Source organism: Pavona decussata, unplaced genomic scaffold, assembly GCF_977016875.1.
Source record: "Pavona decussata unplaced genomic scaffold, jaPavDecu1.1 SCAFFOLD_64, whole genome shotgun sequence".
Classification (NCBI taxonomy): Eukaryota; Metazoa; Cnidaria; class Anthozoa; order Scleractinia; family Agariciidae; genus Pavona; species Pavona decussata.
The window spans coordinates 1,052,501-1,070,524 of NW_028145484.1; the positions used below are offsets into that span (position 1 = coordinate 1,052,501).

General features: G+C 40.5%; 1 protein-coding gene and 3 pseudogenes across 4 annotated transcripts in view; 3 read left to right on the top strand and 1 right to left on the bottom strand.

Annotated features, from left to right (window-relative positions):
- The window catches only part of LOC146478314 (axin interactor, dorsalization-associated protein-like), a 15,338-nt gene extending 7,482 nt beyond the window's left edge, over positions 1-7,856 (bottom strand). The window contains exons 1-2 of the mRNA XM_085111688.1: positions 7,834-7,856; positions 332-393 (exon numbers count right to left, since the gene is read on the bottom strand). Of these exons, the coding sequence (XP_084967814.1) occupies positions 332-393; positions 7,834-7,856 (85 nt within the window). The remainder of the gene's footprint in view (positions 1-331; positions 394-7,833) is intronic.
- LOC146478304 (uncharacterized) overlaps positions 1-16,139 on the top strand; it is a 172,558-nt pseudogene extending 156,419 nt beyond the window's left edge. Inside the window, exon 9 of the transcript XR_014865066.1 lies at positions 15,047-16,139. The product of XR_014865066.1 is annotated as an uncharacterized LOC146478304 (transcript). The remainder of the gene's footprint in view (positions 1-15,046) is intronic.
- The window catches only part of LOC146478312 (uncharacterized), a 175,554-nt pseudogene that overhangs the window by 25,796 nt on the left and 131,734 nt on the right, over positions 1-18,024 (top strand). The window lies entirely within an intron of this gene.
- On the top strand, positions 5,827-15,225 carry LOC146478315 (uncharacterized; annotated as a pseudogene). The gene is made up of 3 exons (XR_014865071.1): positions 5,827-5,934; positions 8,569-9,640; positions 11,051-15,225. The product of XR_014865071.1 is annotated as an uncharacterized LOC146478315 (transcript).

Here is an 18,024-nt window from a genome sequence, read left to right on the forward strand (position 1 = left end):
AATATGAGTACAATCCACGGCCACTAGCATTTTCTGTGAATTTCGGTCATCATTCATTTTGCTTGGACTAATTATAGAATGTGATTACTGATTGGAAGTACACGTGAGTGGGATTTTTAAGGCCATGAAGTTGATAAGCAAGAGAAAAAAGCATTCAGATTCATGCACATGAGCTCAGTGAAATGTGAACCCCTCACTTTAAATATGGTAAACTGGCTTGTTTTGCTGGTAAGGTAAGACACACAGAAGAGGCCCTTTAAAAATACCCGCCCTTCTTATGTCTTAATTGCGACTGACCTGAAAGGAAGTGATTCTAAGTCATTTCACTTACCAACTGTTGTGACAAACTCACTGCCATTCTCTTCCTCATATCCTGCAGCACCAGGGCCACTGCTTAAAAAAGACAGGAAATATGATTCAAGAGCTCAAATAAATGAAAGTAATACAGCATCATCTTCGTTAAAAAAAACTGAATGATAGCTAAGGTGGTTGGTGGAAAAGTGGTGTTAGTTATGATTTAATTGCCCTGAAATTCACATTTCCCCAAGCTATACCTCGATAAATTTGGTCAAGCTGGATGGGCCATATTACCATCATGATAGAAAGTTTCATCTGTAGATTCCAAGTTTTGAACCTAAAAACTACTTTGCAACTACAATGTTCTTAAAAAGGGATTCATTCAAAAGCCACATTCTAAAGAGTTTATTATTGTTATCTATTGTAAAGTTTACACTTAAAATTAGCAGGAATTGATAAAAGATGGATTTAGTCAAAACACTTATTGGACCTGGCATTAATTAACAAGGTTTTCAAGAGACGGGCCTTGAATGTTCATATGTTTATTTAAAAGTGTCTGAGATGCTCAAACCTTTATTTACATAATTTTATGAGACTATATACACATAAAATCGTTATTGTCACTATGTAAAAATCCATGCTATATTGTTCTCAATGTTGAAAAGTAACAAAAGAAAAAGAACAACAAAAACAAAACAAACAACAACAACAACAACTACAACTACAAACAATAAATTAACAAAAAACAAACAAACACCCCCCCCCCCCCCAAAAAAAAAAAATGAAAATCTCGTGAATATCTTTCTAAGCGTTCCACTCTTCTCTTCAGCTCCACGTTACATTCCTGAAAAAGCTTTTCCATTTCATTTAACGTTCTATTCACAGACTCCTTCAAGCTGCCAACATCTTCTTCGAGCCTTCTCTACTTTCGGCTTAACTGGTCAATTTCATCAGTTTTTGAAATGACGCTTTCAATTTTCGCAAGTCGCGCGGACATCGGTTGTATTTTTAAAAGTTGCGAGTTCGTCACTAATTTTTGCATTTGTTTTGTGAGGTCACTTCGAAGGGATTTGAGCTCTTCAAAAATGGCGTCGTTCATGGCCGACTCTTTCTTCGTCACCTTTGGCTTTTCTTTTGATTCCAACTCAACAATTCCTGCTTTGCCTATTCTCTTTCCTGATCTAAGTCGTACACAAGACATACAGCGCGAGTAATAACAAGTAAGACCAATTCTAAGTCAAAAACACGTTTGCTCGGCACGGAGCTCAACACGACACATCTTTACTACATAGTGTCCAGCCCAGTCCTCACGGTTGCCAGTTACCGTAACCTCGGGCATATACAGTGTGCGTTAAGTTACTTCCACTCAGCTCGCCAATCATACCTGCGTGGACAGCACGTTCAATGTGCACTGTTTTGAAGAGGACTGTGAAAAGCATCGATGACAGCCACTATTAAATAGCATCGCACAACACAATGACATGATGTCACCAGCTCAGTTCAGAGCACCAGTCTATGCAGCACGCACCTGAAAATGTCAATCAACAGACGTCTGATTGTAAGCGAACAGTGAATTATTTCTAACGACAATCCCTTACGCTTCTGTGAGCCGGCACTGGGACATTTTAATTTTACATTTTTCGTTAGAGTGGTTCTCAATGGGAGTGTCGGAAAAAGACTTGACCGTTTACTTTGACTTGGCTTACTCAGCTCTGTGAATTCAGAGAGACTAGTTTTGACCAGTTCCTTTTTTTTAATATTTTTTTATTATAGAAAATTCCACATATATACACATAACTACATACATACTTACTCTTACATACAGTATTGAAGACGTAAATTGAATGCAGCAAGGAAAAAATAATTATTAATAAATAGAAAGGAAAAAGAAGAGAAAGGAAAAAAATTAAAAATAAAGAATAATTCAAAATTTTTCAATCGAGTTTAAATTAAGTAAGCAGCAAAATTTGATTCAAGTAAAAACTTTAAGGATTGTCTTTAATTCGATCCCCAATAGGGAGCCACCAGATAAAGGTTTCTCAATTTTGTCAAATTTAACAGTGGGAGAAAATTAAGAAAGACTTCGACGTTGAGGAGGTACTTTTTTTTGAATGGCTGTAGTTAATAATCATTTACATACTAAAACCTTTTTTTCTGAATGCTCGCCCAGAATTAAAGATTTTCATTTTAAAGCTCTAGTTTTCAAATGGCGTCTATCAGATGGCTGTCACATTTAGCTCTGAGTCTTTGTACTCTGGGAGAGAAACCCTTACGTAAATGAGGAAATTGAAGGGTAGTCTCTCACCGGGTTCTGTGGTGTTTTCTCAGTTGGGTCTGACTTTGACCGTGCTTTAAGACCTTGCCACGCCCTCCTCCCACCCACCCTCCCTCCCGTCAGTTTCAGTAAAGATAAGACCTGATGAAAAGAATACAAATTAATTAAGAAGAAATTGACATCAACTAGTTTTATGAAATAACACTCGGATTAAGGAATGAGCAGGAAGTAAAACTGTCGTTCGGGCGCAAACTGTGAACTTTATTTGTTTATTGCTTTTTAAACCTGCTGTAATTATCTTTTACTCTAACCATCCCTCAATTTTACTTCGCCTTAATTTGAATATCATAACTGTTCTTCTTGTCCTTCCACTGAGTAATGCGCAACTACATGGCCGCCTAGTTTCACGTGGCCTGTGTGGTAGCGGATGGATAGAGGGGAATCGATCACACGCGCGCGGGGAGGGGAGCGTGCTCCCCTCGTTTCGCGTGCGAAGCCTGATTTCCGTGTTTCCTCCAACTTTCTGGCGCCTGCCACGCAGGCTGAGTGTCGCTATTCTTAGCTGTGGGCCTTTCCAAGATAAGATGTTTTTAAAGGGAACCTCCACTCTGACAACGAACTATGACGTTACATTGTTGGAAACGTCTTAATTCTAAATTTAAGCTTGAAAAGTAGAAATAACATTCAAGTGTGCTAAAAACTTGATATGATTATCGTCTATTTTCGCTTTTAAATTTCCCGCGCGCCGCCATTTTGGATTTTGTAACGTCATACGGCTGCCGCTATTTTCAGTGAGCGGAAGTTATTTTGTGTGAAACATTTGAACAACCGTGTTACGTCATGAAATCCAACTTGGCGGCGCCCAGGAAATTTAAAAGCCAAAATTAGCGATAATCAAATCCTGTTTTGTCCAACACAGAAATATTATTTCCATGTTTTCCAACAAAATGTAAATTAAGACTGTAGTCTCAACAATTTAACGCTAACTTATTTCATCAGTGGAGGCTTCCTTTAAGATTTGTAATAAAGTTGTTGGTTTTCTGCACATCCGGGTCCCACCGCCTTTTAGTGTACATACGTGTAGAGAAACTGTCTGGTAAAAACGTGAAACCATGAGGTGGAGGTTTGACTTTTGGAGTTGAATGGTAATTAAACACAGCGACTCAGCTTTCACAAAGAAAAGAGCGGAGAAGGCTTCGGGATCAACCTGTGATTTTCCTTTCCTCTCCTCTGATCGCAGAGAAGTGGGACCCTTTCATATGTCAATTGTTTCCACTCATCCTCATAATTTCCCCTTTTCTTCCATTTATTCGCCTCCAGGACAACAGTCAACTACCAAACATTCAAGCCGGCCAACTTGAATACGTATCAAATATGAGTATTTCCCAGAAGATTGAAATTCCTGTATGTAAAAGTATAGATAACAGGCCATTACTGACATTGTCGTGGGGTAGGCCTTGTTTGCTTTTTCCATTGGATGTCTATAGGTAACTATTATTTAAAACCGAGACTAAGAAAATCATCGTAGAGGTCTAAGCCCAGGGGTTTCCCGAGATTCCACTTCTTATTTAAACAACATTTATTTATTTATTTATTTATTTATTTATTTTATTTTATTAGCTTCGCCAAGAGAAAATACGTTATAATAATGATCAGCAACTTACAGAATACAATAAGAACAAAATATGGCAGGGTACCCGCAACAGCGCAAGCCAATTACTGCGGACCCAACACATAAGAAAATTTTAAAATAAACAGACAGGAAGGGAAGAGTTAAAACTAGAAGCAGACCACGAAGATCTTCGGAACCGATTTCGCTTCTGGAAGCAACCAGTGGCAATTCTGGTTGATTGCCTTTAGAAAGGGTAACCTTCAGTTCCAGTGGACTGCAAAACTGTCGTATATTTTGCGTTGGTCTGTCATTCGTATGCGCGCGGTCTTCACACGAAAGGTCTGGAGCGAGTGGATAATCACAGAGTGGGACTGGGGAGAGACGCTTAGCGGCTTTCGATCGATTTAAGAGAAAAAAATTAATAGAAGAAAAATACGACTGTTTTGTGGTCTACAATTCAAGATGCCAGTGAAGAGTACCCATACTGTCTTATTTGCAGCCAAGGGCTCATTGTCTCCCGTGCTCGTCAAACTCTTTCTTTGTTAGGATTTTTATTATTTTTAGCATCCTGGCAGTGCCTTCAAATCACTTTGACTGGGATCGGTCACGTCGAAGCGCTCCAAAATTAATCTCCAATCATTTTTGTTTTTGCTAGTGCTATCGTAGCCCTCATTTTCTGTGACCGAAAACCGAAAACTCTATACTGCGAAAAGAAAAACGTTTTTTCCTTCATCTAAAGTTTGTTCACCGTATTTTACTTCAAACATGTTCAATCATGAAATGTGCGATAATATATGTAGTGTATGAACATACAATCTTGGTAACCAAGGTGAAGTCAAAACAATAACCGGTATTGCTAAGCCATGGTTAGTTGTGGACTTCATGAGCTGCGGCTACCCTGTGTTCTAATGATGCCGTTAATTAAGACAAAGCTTAGCTAAACACAGTAGCCGTGATTTCTGGAGTTCTCGTTTAAAGCTCGATTCAGTCTTTAACCAGATCTATATAGATAATCGGCCCTAAAGGCTGGTCCCCCACGTACGACGCAAGCATAAGCACAAGAGACCAACGTGTAAACCGGGGGCGACGCAAGCATAAACGCAAGCACAAGAAAAGGAAATCGTTCCTTTAACTTGTGCTTGCGCTTATGTTTGCGTCGTTGCGTCGCTCGTGTAAAACTGGATAACGCAAGCTTAAGCACAATAGAAGAACAAGCAACAACATCTCCTCGTCGCTGAATACCTCCTCGGCGTCCGCCACCTTAGATTTATAATTTTGGCGCCAAAATTTTAATTTACTGCGTGTGCGTATGTCACCTCGTGCTTATGCTTATTGCTAAAATCAGTGAAGATTATAAACCATATAGGCTTGAACACATGTACTTTGAACCCGCATACTCCTGTATTGGAGGTTTCTTCCGCGTCGGTGATTCGCGAAAATTTGTTTTCATTATTATTTTGTTTTTACACACCGTCGCGTCCATCACAAATGCCACTTATAAATTGTCCGCTGACGTAAATAGTTTGGAATTTTCAGTTTCGATACGCCAGGAAACCCCACTACTGTAAAGGGTCTCTAACTATTACGAAAATTGCCTGAAGGAGTCACGCTACATTTCGCTGCATTGTTTGTCGGTATTACTGAATGTAACTCGTAAGAGTTTGCAAGCCATTTGCTTTAAGGTGGAGTAATAAACTGCCGTTTATGGTGTCCCCCAACAACTTTCTCAAGACTAAAGCCGTTCATTCAGGTATTGTATGTTGTATGTATAGCTTAAAGGCTTATGACGGTACAACTTGCCAGTTTTAGTACAGAAATATTTTGAAAACTCCCTGACGAAGTCCTTCTTGATGAAAGCTTTATTGATCTTTGATCATCCGTGCCGCTAGATCCTCGAATGTTTGAAGTTTAATCTTACTCAGTTTTTTGCGGCATAAAGAAGGTTCCCCGGGCTGTCTCCAAAGATTAAATTCGAATTTTGCATCCTTTAATGAGGAAAAGTGGGGCTTCATGGCTCCAAGGTAGAACTTACAGCTTCCGCCTTGTCGTCTTCGAATGCGCCTGATCTTCGAGGAACTAAAATGCTGTCGAAGCGAAGTTTCAAGCAGAGGAATGCCTTTGAACTTTGCGAACGATTCGCCGGCAAACATTTTGCAATCCTAAGCACCCAATTGTATGAATCCTGAAAGAGTAGCTGTTTCTTTTTATGTAATTATTCTGTTGCGCAAAATAAAATGGAAGCTCGTGTACTTGTAAGTGTTTGCATGCGCACACAATTTCGTCTTTATCTTGCAAACTTAGTCTCACTTTTAATATAATTGCTCATCCGCCGGGAGCTGCGTTATTACGACAAGTCAGTTGAAACTGTTTAACAACGGTAGGTTATGATTGAAATTAATGCAAAGAACTGAAAGACAAGTTCAACTGCAAATTGTTTTAGAAGATTACTGAGTTAGTTTCAGATGACCCAGTAAAGATGATGACTTGGATTGTTTGCAGCAAACTGTGAATGACACGGACAAATTTGATTTGAATAATCCGGCTTATTTTACTTGGCTCTCAGTGAGTGTTGTTTAATTATATGACATTACCGAGAGGAAAGATCTACCCACCCCTCCCTTGAACAACGTGTATAGGCATGCGCACTCCCATCAGACATCTGGGTGCCGTTCAGGTGGTTTCAATTGTCTGAAATCACTTAAAGATTGAGGCAGGGTATCTCAGTACCCACTTTCTGAAATGGTGATGGACTTTTTACTAGTTTTTTGATATATAAAAAAAAGATTGTCTGGTGTTGATCTGAGATACAAATGGAACTTTGACTCATGTTTGTTGGTTTGATATTGGCTACATTCGGAACTATGAATAATAATTAAAATGTGTACGTGTTGAGTTATGGGCAAGAATCTCTTAACTAAAACCATCCTGATTACTCTTAACGTTAACTCATATAGCTAGAGACCAAAATAAGATGGAAAAATGCTCTTGTGAGGACATTTTTGTACGTCCTATAATCTGCATTCATGGCACTAAACCGCCTCACTAGAGAGCCACAGAACTAATTTTAGCTGACCGACTTTCCGCTATTTCTATTTATTTAATGACTGTGTTGTATTCTGAATTGTTTCGGGGCTTTGGGTCGTGATTGTTGATCTGACGCAGAACAAAACAGCCGCCGAGACTGTTTTTTTTTTTTTTAGCAAGCAGAGGGAATTTGGAGAAATTTAGTGTATTTTAAAGTAGTGGGACAATGACGGATTTTGTCAGCAAATGAAGACAATCAAAAGGTTAAAGTTTTAATTTTAATCTATACTTCGAGTCTCAAGCACAATTCCCGGTGGTTATGCAACACTTCCACTTAAAGAGTTATATCTCTCAGACATTTGACAGCTTTATGGATTTTTTTTCAAATCGGGTGCCTTTTCACTTAGAGCTCTCTTTCTTTTACGCTCGCCATGCGTGTCACACAGAGCCGACATGCTGTGAGCAAATGCTGATTGGTTTTGTATTAATCACGTTAATCTTGAATTCGCAAAAAGATCTTAGTCTTCACTTTCTTTTTTAAATTGCTTTCACTAACAATTGATTGAAATTTGAAACGTGGGCTAAAAGCGAGGAAAGTTATGATTTTTCAAAATACGCAACGGACCTTGTCATGGTTTCCAACGCCATCTCCGTAAGGGCGCAAACACGTCTCAGCAACAGCACAGTAGATGAACGGGATTCGTGGTAACTTGATAGGTTACCATAGCAACAGTATAACCTGTTAAAACAAGTGGCTAACATTCCCTCCTTATAGTTTTTTTTTTAACTTTGCGAAACTTACAGCTGATCACGACGCCATAGATAAACGGGGGTCACCAAGCTTGTTTATAAATAGTAACCACCTGAAGCTAAAATAAGGGCTTTTAAAACAGGTTATTGTTTTGCTATGGTGAGATATCAAGTTGCGACCATGACTTCTTTTCCAATGATTAGATACTCGTTTGATACCATTATCGTTGTATCAACTGATAAAAAGTGGTAGCGTTCATCTCTCAAAATATAAATGCTGGAAACGGCTGTGAAAGACCTTAAGGTAACAACAATTAATATCATTCGAAAAGATCTTGAAATTCATACCGAAACTGGACGAATTTTTGGTCAACTTAGCCACAGATATTCAACATTGGTTAGCGACTGACGAGAAAGGTAGAAAGGCCAAACTTTTTTGCAAGGTCAAAGTAATATTTAGGAATGCATGTTTCAGACAATATACGGCGCGCTTGACCAGTGATTTAAAGGTCTGAGTCGAGACTTGCGCGTCGGTTTAAATCGGAATAATTCAAAATGCCAAAAAAGTGGGTATTTGTCACAATTTATTCTCTGGTATCATTGGTTTCAGTTAATTAGAGTCCAGTTGGATCCCTGAGTATCATCCCTAACACATGTTGAGACGAGATGGCGTTGAGGCCTTGTAGAGACGAAGAATTAAATTACTTCAAGTTTTCATCCCTCGTTTTAAATGAATTCCCCAACGCGTTACGTCAGACTTTTAAAACCATGTGGGACAACATCTTTGGACATCGCCCTGGATTCCAGCTCTGGGATGACTCCATTGCTGTGAGAAATCTGTTTGTGTTCACCGAGGGTGGTACAACCAAAGTTCCTACACACCTGTCTTACAATGAATGGGATTGTAGCGCCTTATTCCAGGCCACCGTCTTTGCGCAGTCCTTCGCCTTACTAGATAGCTCAGGTCGCCGCAGAACACTCAATGATTTGTACATAAAGCCTCGTGGTGTACTTTACGGAAGTTTTCATCCATCCGTGGTCAGCCCGGTTGGAAACAATGCTGAAACCTTTGCACTTGCGGTTGATCAACTTCGACTGCTGAGAAATGCACATTGCCATTTGAAAAGCTCGAAGATGGACAAAATAACATTTGACCAACGTGTGCAACACGCTAAAAATGCATTCAAAGCTCTTGGAGCTACGACAGCTGTGATTGATGCTGTTGGAAAGTTTGACTGAAACAGATTTTCCTACAAATGAAGTCCATAAGTTGGAAGAGCGTATGAGGGAGGAGTTTCAGGCGTACATCAAGTTTCTAGAGGCTATGAGCTCAGATATCAGCGAGTTGACAGCGCTGTCAACTGCCATAAAGCGTAGAGTGGAAAGCGATACTGCTGACAAAGAAGATATCGCCATGTTGGAGCAAAAACTCGAAGAGTTAATAAAAGCGAAAAGCGAAGCTGATGAGAGGGATACTCGTGCGAACGAGATACTTCAAAATGTGAGTTCAGATATCAACGAGTTAAAATCGAACTCAGCTGCAATGAAACAGAAAATGGAAAGCGACGTTCCAAACAAAGGAGACATCGCCATACTGGAGCTAAAGATCGACGAGTTGGAAGGAAAGATCGACGAGCTGAAGGTAGCGCAAGATGCTGGTGATGATCAATCAAAAAATCCAGGTACCAAGCTTAATATAGGCTTGATAAGAGAATGAGACTCTGATATAGGGAATTAGAAAATTACAGTACATCCCCGTTATAACGGGTCTACCCGACTCTTTTTTCTTTGAACTTAATACCCAAGCATACTCTCTTAAATCTTCACTCTGCTTCCAAAATCCAAGATGGCGGCCATACCGCTCCCCCTAAACAATACGGCTGTGTTGCAGGCTAATGTCCGTAATTTACTCAAGCTAATTTTATGTGAAATGGATTGGTCAGGATAAAACAAAATGTAAGTGGTAATAGGGTGTTCATGGTAAGAAAGTGTCCTAGTGTCCATAGATCGAGTGAGCCGGATTCCACTGTTTATCGATGGGAAATTAAACTGTTTTAGGGTACAGGAAACTTCTCCCTACAGAAATCTTCTGTCAAGGCGTCAAAGAGAACGTCACAAAACTATGGGATATTTAATGAACGAAATAGTTGCTCTGTAAGTGCGGTATGGATTTTGGTAACTTCCCTTCCCGTCTCAGTTCTGCAAAACAGCAACGTGAAATGATGAAATCTGAAGTTTGTGGAGAACGACAGCACACTACAGTAAATTTTTCAATTTTTTTTTCTACCTTGAATGCCGTTCCTACCAATTTAGTTTGGTTATATTGTTCAAGTTCAACGAATTGGAATAATCGCAATAAAGTTCAACTAACGGAGACTTACATTATCAAGTGACGTTTTGTTGTTCCCTAATAGACATGTAATACGTACCCCTTTGTAACACGGAGACGCAACAGTCTGTCCCGTTTGGTACCTGTGAGGATCAAGAAAGTTCAACCATTACCATAGCCTACGAGCAAGCTCTGTTAAGGTCATCTGCATGCAAGAGGACTGAGGCGGGAAAACCTCCGCCCCAATCCTCTCTCCTTTCGCTCGCCGCTGAAGCTAATCCTCCCGCGGATGACCTTAAGAGAACTTGCTTGCAGGCTGCCAGTACCAGAATAAGGGCAGACGACTGCTGCTTCTAGTATGAATATGATAGGACTGTGCAGTATTATTGAATCAACCAAGTGAATGGCTTTAAAATCTTGCTCAATATTTTACACTGACAAATGTTTCAGCTTTGTTTTGTATGATGCTTGGTTTGAAACACCCACTCCACAAATTTCTGTAGTTTTAGTTACATTCGACATTTTAACTACGCTACAGGGGGCAATTAACACTTAAATTTGGTCTAAATTTCAGTCCTGTATGATCATGGGATAATAAATGATAGGGAGCGGGGGCGGCCTAAAGTAATGAATCTAACTTCCATTTAAGTGGGGATGTTAAAAAGCTGGTAAGCTTAAGAGAAAGGAATAACAAGGTTTTTAGTGTTGACCTCAGTATCTGGAAAAGTTTTCGAAGATTGCTTTTGTCTTTTGCCTTTTAAAGGTACGAACAAATCGCTACCAAGATCATTCCTTCCTTTATTGGTACCTAACTTTACTGGCCGCCAGAGCGAGTGCCAGGAGATCATCGGACACGTGACTTCTGAATCTGCGCGAATCATGTCGATCTGGGGATCACCAGGATTTGGAAAAACTTCAGTTGCAATCGCAGTGGGACATGAACTTCAATCTCAAGGATTGCCTGTCTGTTTCCTTTCGTTGAGATCACTTCAGTCAGTTGCAGATTTGAAATCAAAGCTCCTTAGGGCTTTCAGACAATTCACTACAAATCACCAGTCATCGGCTCTATCCCCCGAAGATGAACTTTACCAGCATGTAAGCGAGATTTCAGAACGTATGGTAGTTATTCTTGATAATGCTGATGACCTATTAGAAAGTGGCTCCCCGAATGTGAAAGCAGACGTCGTACGGCTGCTCGAAGAAATTCTCTGGCAAAGTGAAACGTTGACACTTGTCGTAACAACGAGGGAGTCTTTCGAATTTATGAACTTGCATTTTCGAAGCCACAAGTCTTTAAGAGTAGGACCATTGGATGAAGCCTCCTCCAAAGCTCTAGTTAACGAACTACTTCCAACTGCTTGCACCTCCCACTGCAATCGAGTTACGCAAATCTGCGGGCATGTTCCCTTAGCTATAAAGCTATTGTGTTCGTTAATTTCCGACGATACTTCCCAAACGAGCCAGTTTCTAGATGATTTCATGGGGACCAATACCGAAAGTATCGCTGAGATGTTGGACAATCCAGATTATCCAACAGATCACCGATTGCAGGTTCTTTTTGACTCCTCTTTCCAGAGACTCTCTGTACAAGAAAAAGAAGCATTGGTGTCCTTGTCCATTCTTCCTGAAAATTTTAGTACACAGGTTGCTGAAGCTGTTTTGGGTGACACAAGGATTTTTGAGGCCAAGAAGATATTACAACGGCTTTGCAGAAAATCCCTCATCAATTCAAGTTCAAAACCAGGTTCATTCTCTATGCATAAACTCCTTCAATCATTTGCTAGAGAAAAGGGAGAGCATGATATGAAGGAGATTATTCAGAACTCAAAAAGGCGCTTCTGTGAGTTTTGCGTTTCTCTTTTCCAGAAACTTAATGAACAGTTTCTAACTGGTCATTCTATGTCGGCATTCATTGCGTTCTATGAAGATGATCAAAGTATTGTTCAAAGCCTTTTAGATGGGTGTTCACATTCTGAAATAGCTGAAAAAGTCTTTGACGTTCTAGCAGAAGCAGATCTGTTTCTGGATGCCCTTTTTTACTTACAAGGGAAAATCGCTCTCAAGATTTACGATTCTGCAATTGACACCGCCATCAAGCTTGAGGCTACTGGGTTTTACTGTCGATTACTTTCTTCAAAGGCTTTTGGAGATGCATATTGGGGTGGAGAAGGAAGTGCGAAGCATTTTCTTTCTAAAGCAGAAGAAATGCGACTGTCGACACCAGCGTTATTAAGCGAAGAAAAAGGAAAGAGCTTGTGCTATTCAGGCATATGTCAGCTGGTTTCCGGGAAAATTGACATCGGAATTAACTGCTTACAAGAGGCTATATTGGGACTAGACAAAACCTTAGAGCAGGCCGTCCTAAAGCTTTTCGTTTTCCAGGTCCTTGCCGTATATTATAAGTTCCTAAATGACTCGTCAAGGTCAGCGCATTACTACAACAAGGCAATCCAGCAATGCAAAGAAGTAAGAGACAAGCAACTACTTATTATTCCGCCAATGGAAAACAGAGAAGAAGAAACTATCAAGGAAACGACACCTCACGCAGACACGGACGTCGTGCCCCACAATCAGCCACTAAAATCAATACTTAATTTGCTTCTGTACCAAGCAACAAAAAGTTTCTGTGACAATGAGGATAAGGAATATTTTAGTTATAACATGCTACGAATTTTAGAAGAAACGCAAACACAATTTCCAATTTCCATTGGATTGTTCAATTTTCACCGCTTTGCTGTTGCTATTACCGTGCGTTTTAATGAAATTAAAGACCCAGGAAAACTGTATCAAACAAAAATCAGTTACCATAAAGCATCACTCGAGAAATGTACAGAATCTGTTGATTTACAGAGAGTACACAAGGAAGCACTCGTCAAGTGTTACCTTGATCTTGGAAATTTCCACTTCAATAAAGAGAACTACCAGGACGCTCTTCACGTATATCAGCGAGCACTCGATATAACTCTGAAGCATTTTGGAGAAGAACATACAAGGACAGCTGATAGTTTCCATTCACTCGGGAACACACAATATCAGCTTGGTGACTACACCTCTGCACTCCAGTCAAAGCAGCACGCGTTAGATGTTAGAAGGAAACTGTTTGGAGAAAAACATGCAGACACAGCTCATAGTTACCATTCACTCGGGGTCACACAACACCAGCTTGGTGACTACACCTCTGCACTCCAGTCAAAGCAGCACGCGTTATATGTTAGAAGAAAACTGTTTGGAGAAGAACATGCAAGGACAGCTGACAGTTACCATTCACTCGGGATCACACAATATCAGCTTGGTGACTACGCCTCTGCACTCCAGTCACACCAGCACGCGTTAGATGTTAGAAGACAACTGTTTGGAGAAGAACATGCAGACACAGCTCATAGTTACCATTCACTCGGGATCACACAACATCAGCTTGGTGACTACACCTCTGCACTCCAGTCAAAGCAGCACGCGTTAGATGTTAGAATAAAACTGTTTGGAGACCATACAAACACCGCTAATAGTTACCATTCACTAGGGGTCACACAGCATGAGCTTGGTGACTACACTTCTGCTCTCCAGTCACACCAGCACGCGTTAGATATTAGACGAAAACTGTTTGGAGAAGAACATGCAGACACAGCTCATAGTTACCATTCACTCGGGATCACACAACATCAGCTTGCTGACTACACCTCTGCACTCCAGTCACACCAGCATGCGTAAGATGTTAGAAGAAAACTGTTTGGGGAAGAACATACAAGCACAGCTGGTAGCTACCATGAGATCGGGGTCACACAATATCAGATTGGTGACTACACCTCTGCACTCCAGTCAAAGCAGCACGCGTTAGATGTTAGAATAAAACTGTTTGGAGAAGAACATAAAAACACCTCTGATAGTTACCATTCAGTCGGGGTCACACAGCATGAGCTTGGTGACTACACCTCTGCACTCCAGTCACACCAGCACGCGTTAGATGTTAGAAGAAAACTGTTTGGAGAAGAACATAAAAACACCGCTGATAGTTACCATTCACTAGGGGTCACACAACATGAGCTTGGTGACTATACTTCTGCTCTCCAGTCACACCAGCACGCGTTAGATATTAGACGAAAACTGTTTGGAGAAGAACATGCAGACACAGCTCATAGTTACCATTCACTCGGAATCACACAACATAAGCATAGTGACTACACCTCTGCACTCCAGTCAGACCAACACGCGTTAGATGTTAGAATAAAACTGTTTGGAGAAGAACATGCAGACACCGCTGATAGTTACCATTCACTTGGGGTCGCACAGCATGAGCTTGGTGACTACACTTCTGCTCTCCAATCAAAGCAGCACGCGTTAGATGTTAGAAGAAAACTGTTTGGAGAAGAACACGCAGACACAGCTCATAGCTACCATGAACTTGGGATCTCACAGCATGAGCTTGGTGACTACACGTCTGCACTCCAGTCAAAGCAGCACGCGTTAGATATTAGAAGAAAACTGTTTGGAGAAGAACATGCAGACACAGCTCATAGTTACCATTCACTCGGGATCACACAACGTCAGCTTGGTGACTACACCTCTGCACTCCAGTCAGACCAACACGCGTTAGATGTTAGGAGAAAACTGTTTAGAGAAGAACATGCAGACACAGCTCGTAGTTACCATTCACTCGGGATCACACAACGTCAGCTTGGTGACTGCACCTCTGCTTTCCAGTCACACCAGCACGCGTTAGATATTAGACGAAAACTGTTTGGAGAAGAACATGCAGACACAGCTCGTAGTTACCATTCACTCGGGATCACACAACGTCAGCTTGGTGACTACACCTCCGCTGTCCAGTCATTCCAGCACGCGTTAGACGTTAAAAGAAAACTGTTTGGAGAAGAACATGCAAGCACAGCTGCTAGTTACGGGGAGCTGTGGTTAACACAACTCGTGTCAGATCTAAATTAGCGAACAGTGAATTATAACTAAGAGCAAGTTCTGATACTGCCGAAGTGTTTCAAGTTTTCTTAAATAGTTTTCAGTTGAGTGGCGAAAAGTCAAAGTTAGTGTTTGGTTTTGCGATATAAGGTTTCGTTATGTTGTTGCTTTACAAACTTTCTTCCATTCGGATGTAAAAGCAAAATTAATTGCGTTTTACTCACACGGGTTTTCCCGCGCTTAACGCCGCTTACCTGTATTTTCCGAGGGTTTGAATGCATCGTACCGAAAAAGATGACAACTGGTACATTTATCCATAATTCTTAGCATAGGAAAAGTCTAAAAACGATTAGAAAGCAAGACAAAACTAAAACAGGTACTATGAAATTGCAAACGCAGCATACACAACTTTGTTAGTACAAGGGGAATTTCGCCAAAAATGTTGCTTTCTATGTGCATGTTGTCCTCGGCGAGGAAATGGCGCGATGAAAACTTTCGTCGTGCCATTTCCGGCACTCCTCGGGCTGATTGGCTGTGCTAAGTTTGCAAGGTATTGTGGTTAAAATGTACATTCGCCATCTTTTCCTGTACGAGGGATTGGTTCCTTTTGTTGCTTGCTTGTGCTGTGATTAGAGCAGAGTAACTACTATGGTTTTCTTCTACACTTCTTAAAAAACCGTTGTCTGTGGCGAGAGGCGGGTGTATGCGCAAGTTGTGTCACAGATCCTGTATGGTTCAGTTTTTCGAAAACTCTTAGGAGCCGGTTACATGAGCTGGGCTGGACCGGTTAGCCGGCTCGACATCTCGGCATGTCTGTTAATCACAACAAATTATACGGGAATAAGCGATCCGTCAAAAAATCAGGTTGAGAGTTTTGTATGTACGTCGCCTACCGGGCAGCATTTTTTCACGACAAAATTTCACACGACAACGAGATTGATCATCGAAAACTGTACGCATTTCAAGTTAAATGTGACGAATGAAGAAACAGGCTATTTGAATGATTGATTAAAAATCAGCCAAAATGATTAATTAACAAAAGTAAAATTAAGCCATGCCATCGTGGCAAATCGAACCAGTCCGGCTCATGTAATCGGCCCCCTAACGTAGCTTGATCGACAGTAGTTTGTTTTTAATTTTTCAGAGCAGCCAGTGGAGCTTCCTAGAACTTTTCCCTTACGTTTTTCTTCTCCACATTTTAGCCAGTTTTGTTTTATGCATGAGCTTATTGTATAAAATTGTCGATAAAATAGTGTAAAATTCAGGGTGAATATATGAGGTACACATTTGAATAGCGGATGGCAGATTCAATGCAGTAGGGAAGGCCATCGCAGTGAGGGAGGCAATTTGAAAAGTTTCTAAAATGAAGGCAAAAATCCAAACAAACAGACAAACAAACAAACAAACAAAGAACCCAACAAACAAACAAAAAAAAAAAGAAACAAACAAAAGAAAAAAGCAAAATCATGGTTTGAACTTTACAGGATTCGACTCCATGAACTACGCGATAACTACACAAATATCGCCGAGATAGCGGGCTGGAATCCCGTTCAAATTCAAATTTCTTTTCAGGCTTCAATTTATATCGCAGCTGTTCAAGTTGCTTACCTATCTATGATAGTCGTCCCTCGTCGAAGGCCATTTCCGAGTTGCTGTGAACCTCATTTTAAAAGCAAGTCTAAGTGCAAAGTTATTCATATGAAAATTAGTAGTTTTGTTTGCATATGTATGATAACTAATTTTCATAATAGACAACCTCGTTCCCAGGGTCTCTCCTCTAGAGACCCTGGGAACGAGGTTGCATAATAGAAACTTTGTTCTACGCCTCGTTTTCAAAATGAGGTTCAAAGCAGCTCGCAAATGGCCTATTGTCTTTACTGGATGGAGGGACTAAATTTTCTTATATTTTCAGTGCCAGGCATTGAGTTGATGGTTTTGTTTTTCGTCAGTTTTGTTGTAAAAGTTTTTCTTGTACATAGTCGTAGTTATTTAACAAATAGATTCCATTTTGCCGTGCGTCTGTACTCTGATAACGCACAGATGACGTCAAAACGTGGTGAGAACAAAGAAGTACGCTACGAGCCGCAGGCGAGTAGCGTGACTGATCTTCTCACCACGTTTTGACGTCCTCTGTGCGTTATCAGAGTACAGACCCACGTCAAAATGGAATCTATTTGTTTTATACAATAACCAAGACATTTCGACACATTTCGTGAGCGAGCATCGCGTTGCCTGAGCTGAGTCAAAACTTTCCCAGCAAACTCAGTTTTAGACTACTACACACAAGCAATTGTGATCTTCTAAATTAGAATCCGAAAGAATTTCACTAACAATTTTTTCAAAACTAACCTTTATTCCAGAGAAAATCCTGACCCCAAAATATTACAGCATGCAAGTCGCTTCATTGCAATTTGAAATCGATTACTCGCCATTACCGGATTTTTATCGGCGACATATTTCGAAAAATATTTGCTTCGTTACCACGTCACATCAAAGTTCTAGCTATCCTATCCTGGTTGACGTCAGCCTCAACGGTCTTTGTCCAAATTTTTATTGGGCAGTTTTCCTTCCCTGCGAAAATTTGCCTGTTTTTGTCCGCTACTCGCAAAAACAGTTTGCAAAACTTTGTTGACCAGTCGCACTGGCTGGACTCTAGACTCTGATCACGTGCGCCGGTCACACCACTCGATGACGTCAATCGTGCGTCTATACTCTAATCACACACTCCTCTAGACCAATCAAAACGCGAGTTTTACACAGTTCATTGTATAAACTTATATATGCTTATCAAATTTTTACTTGATGTATAAACCTACAAGGATACTTCTT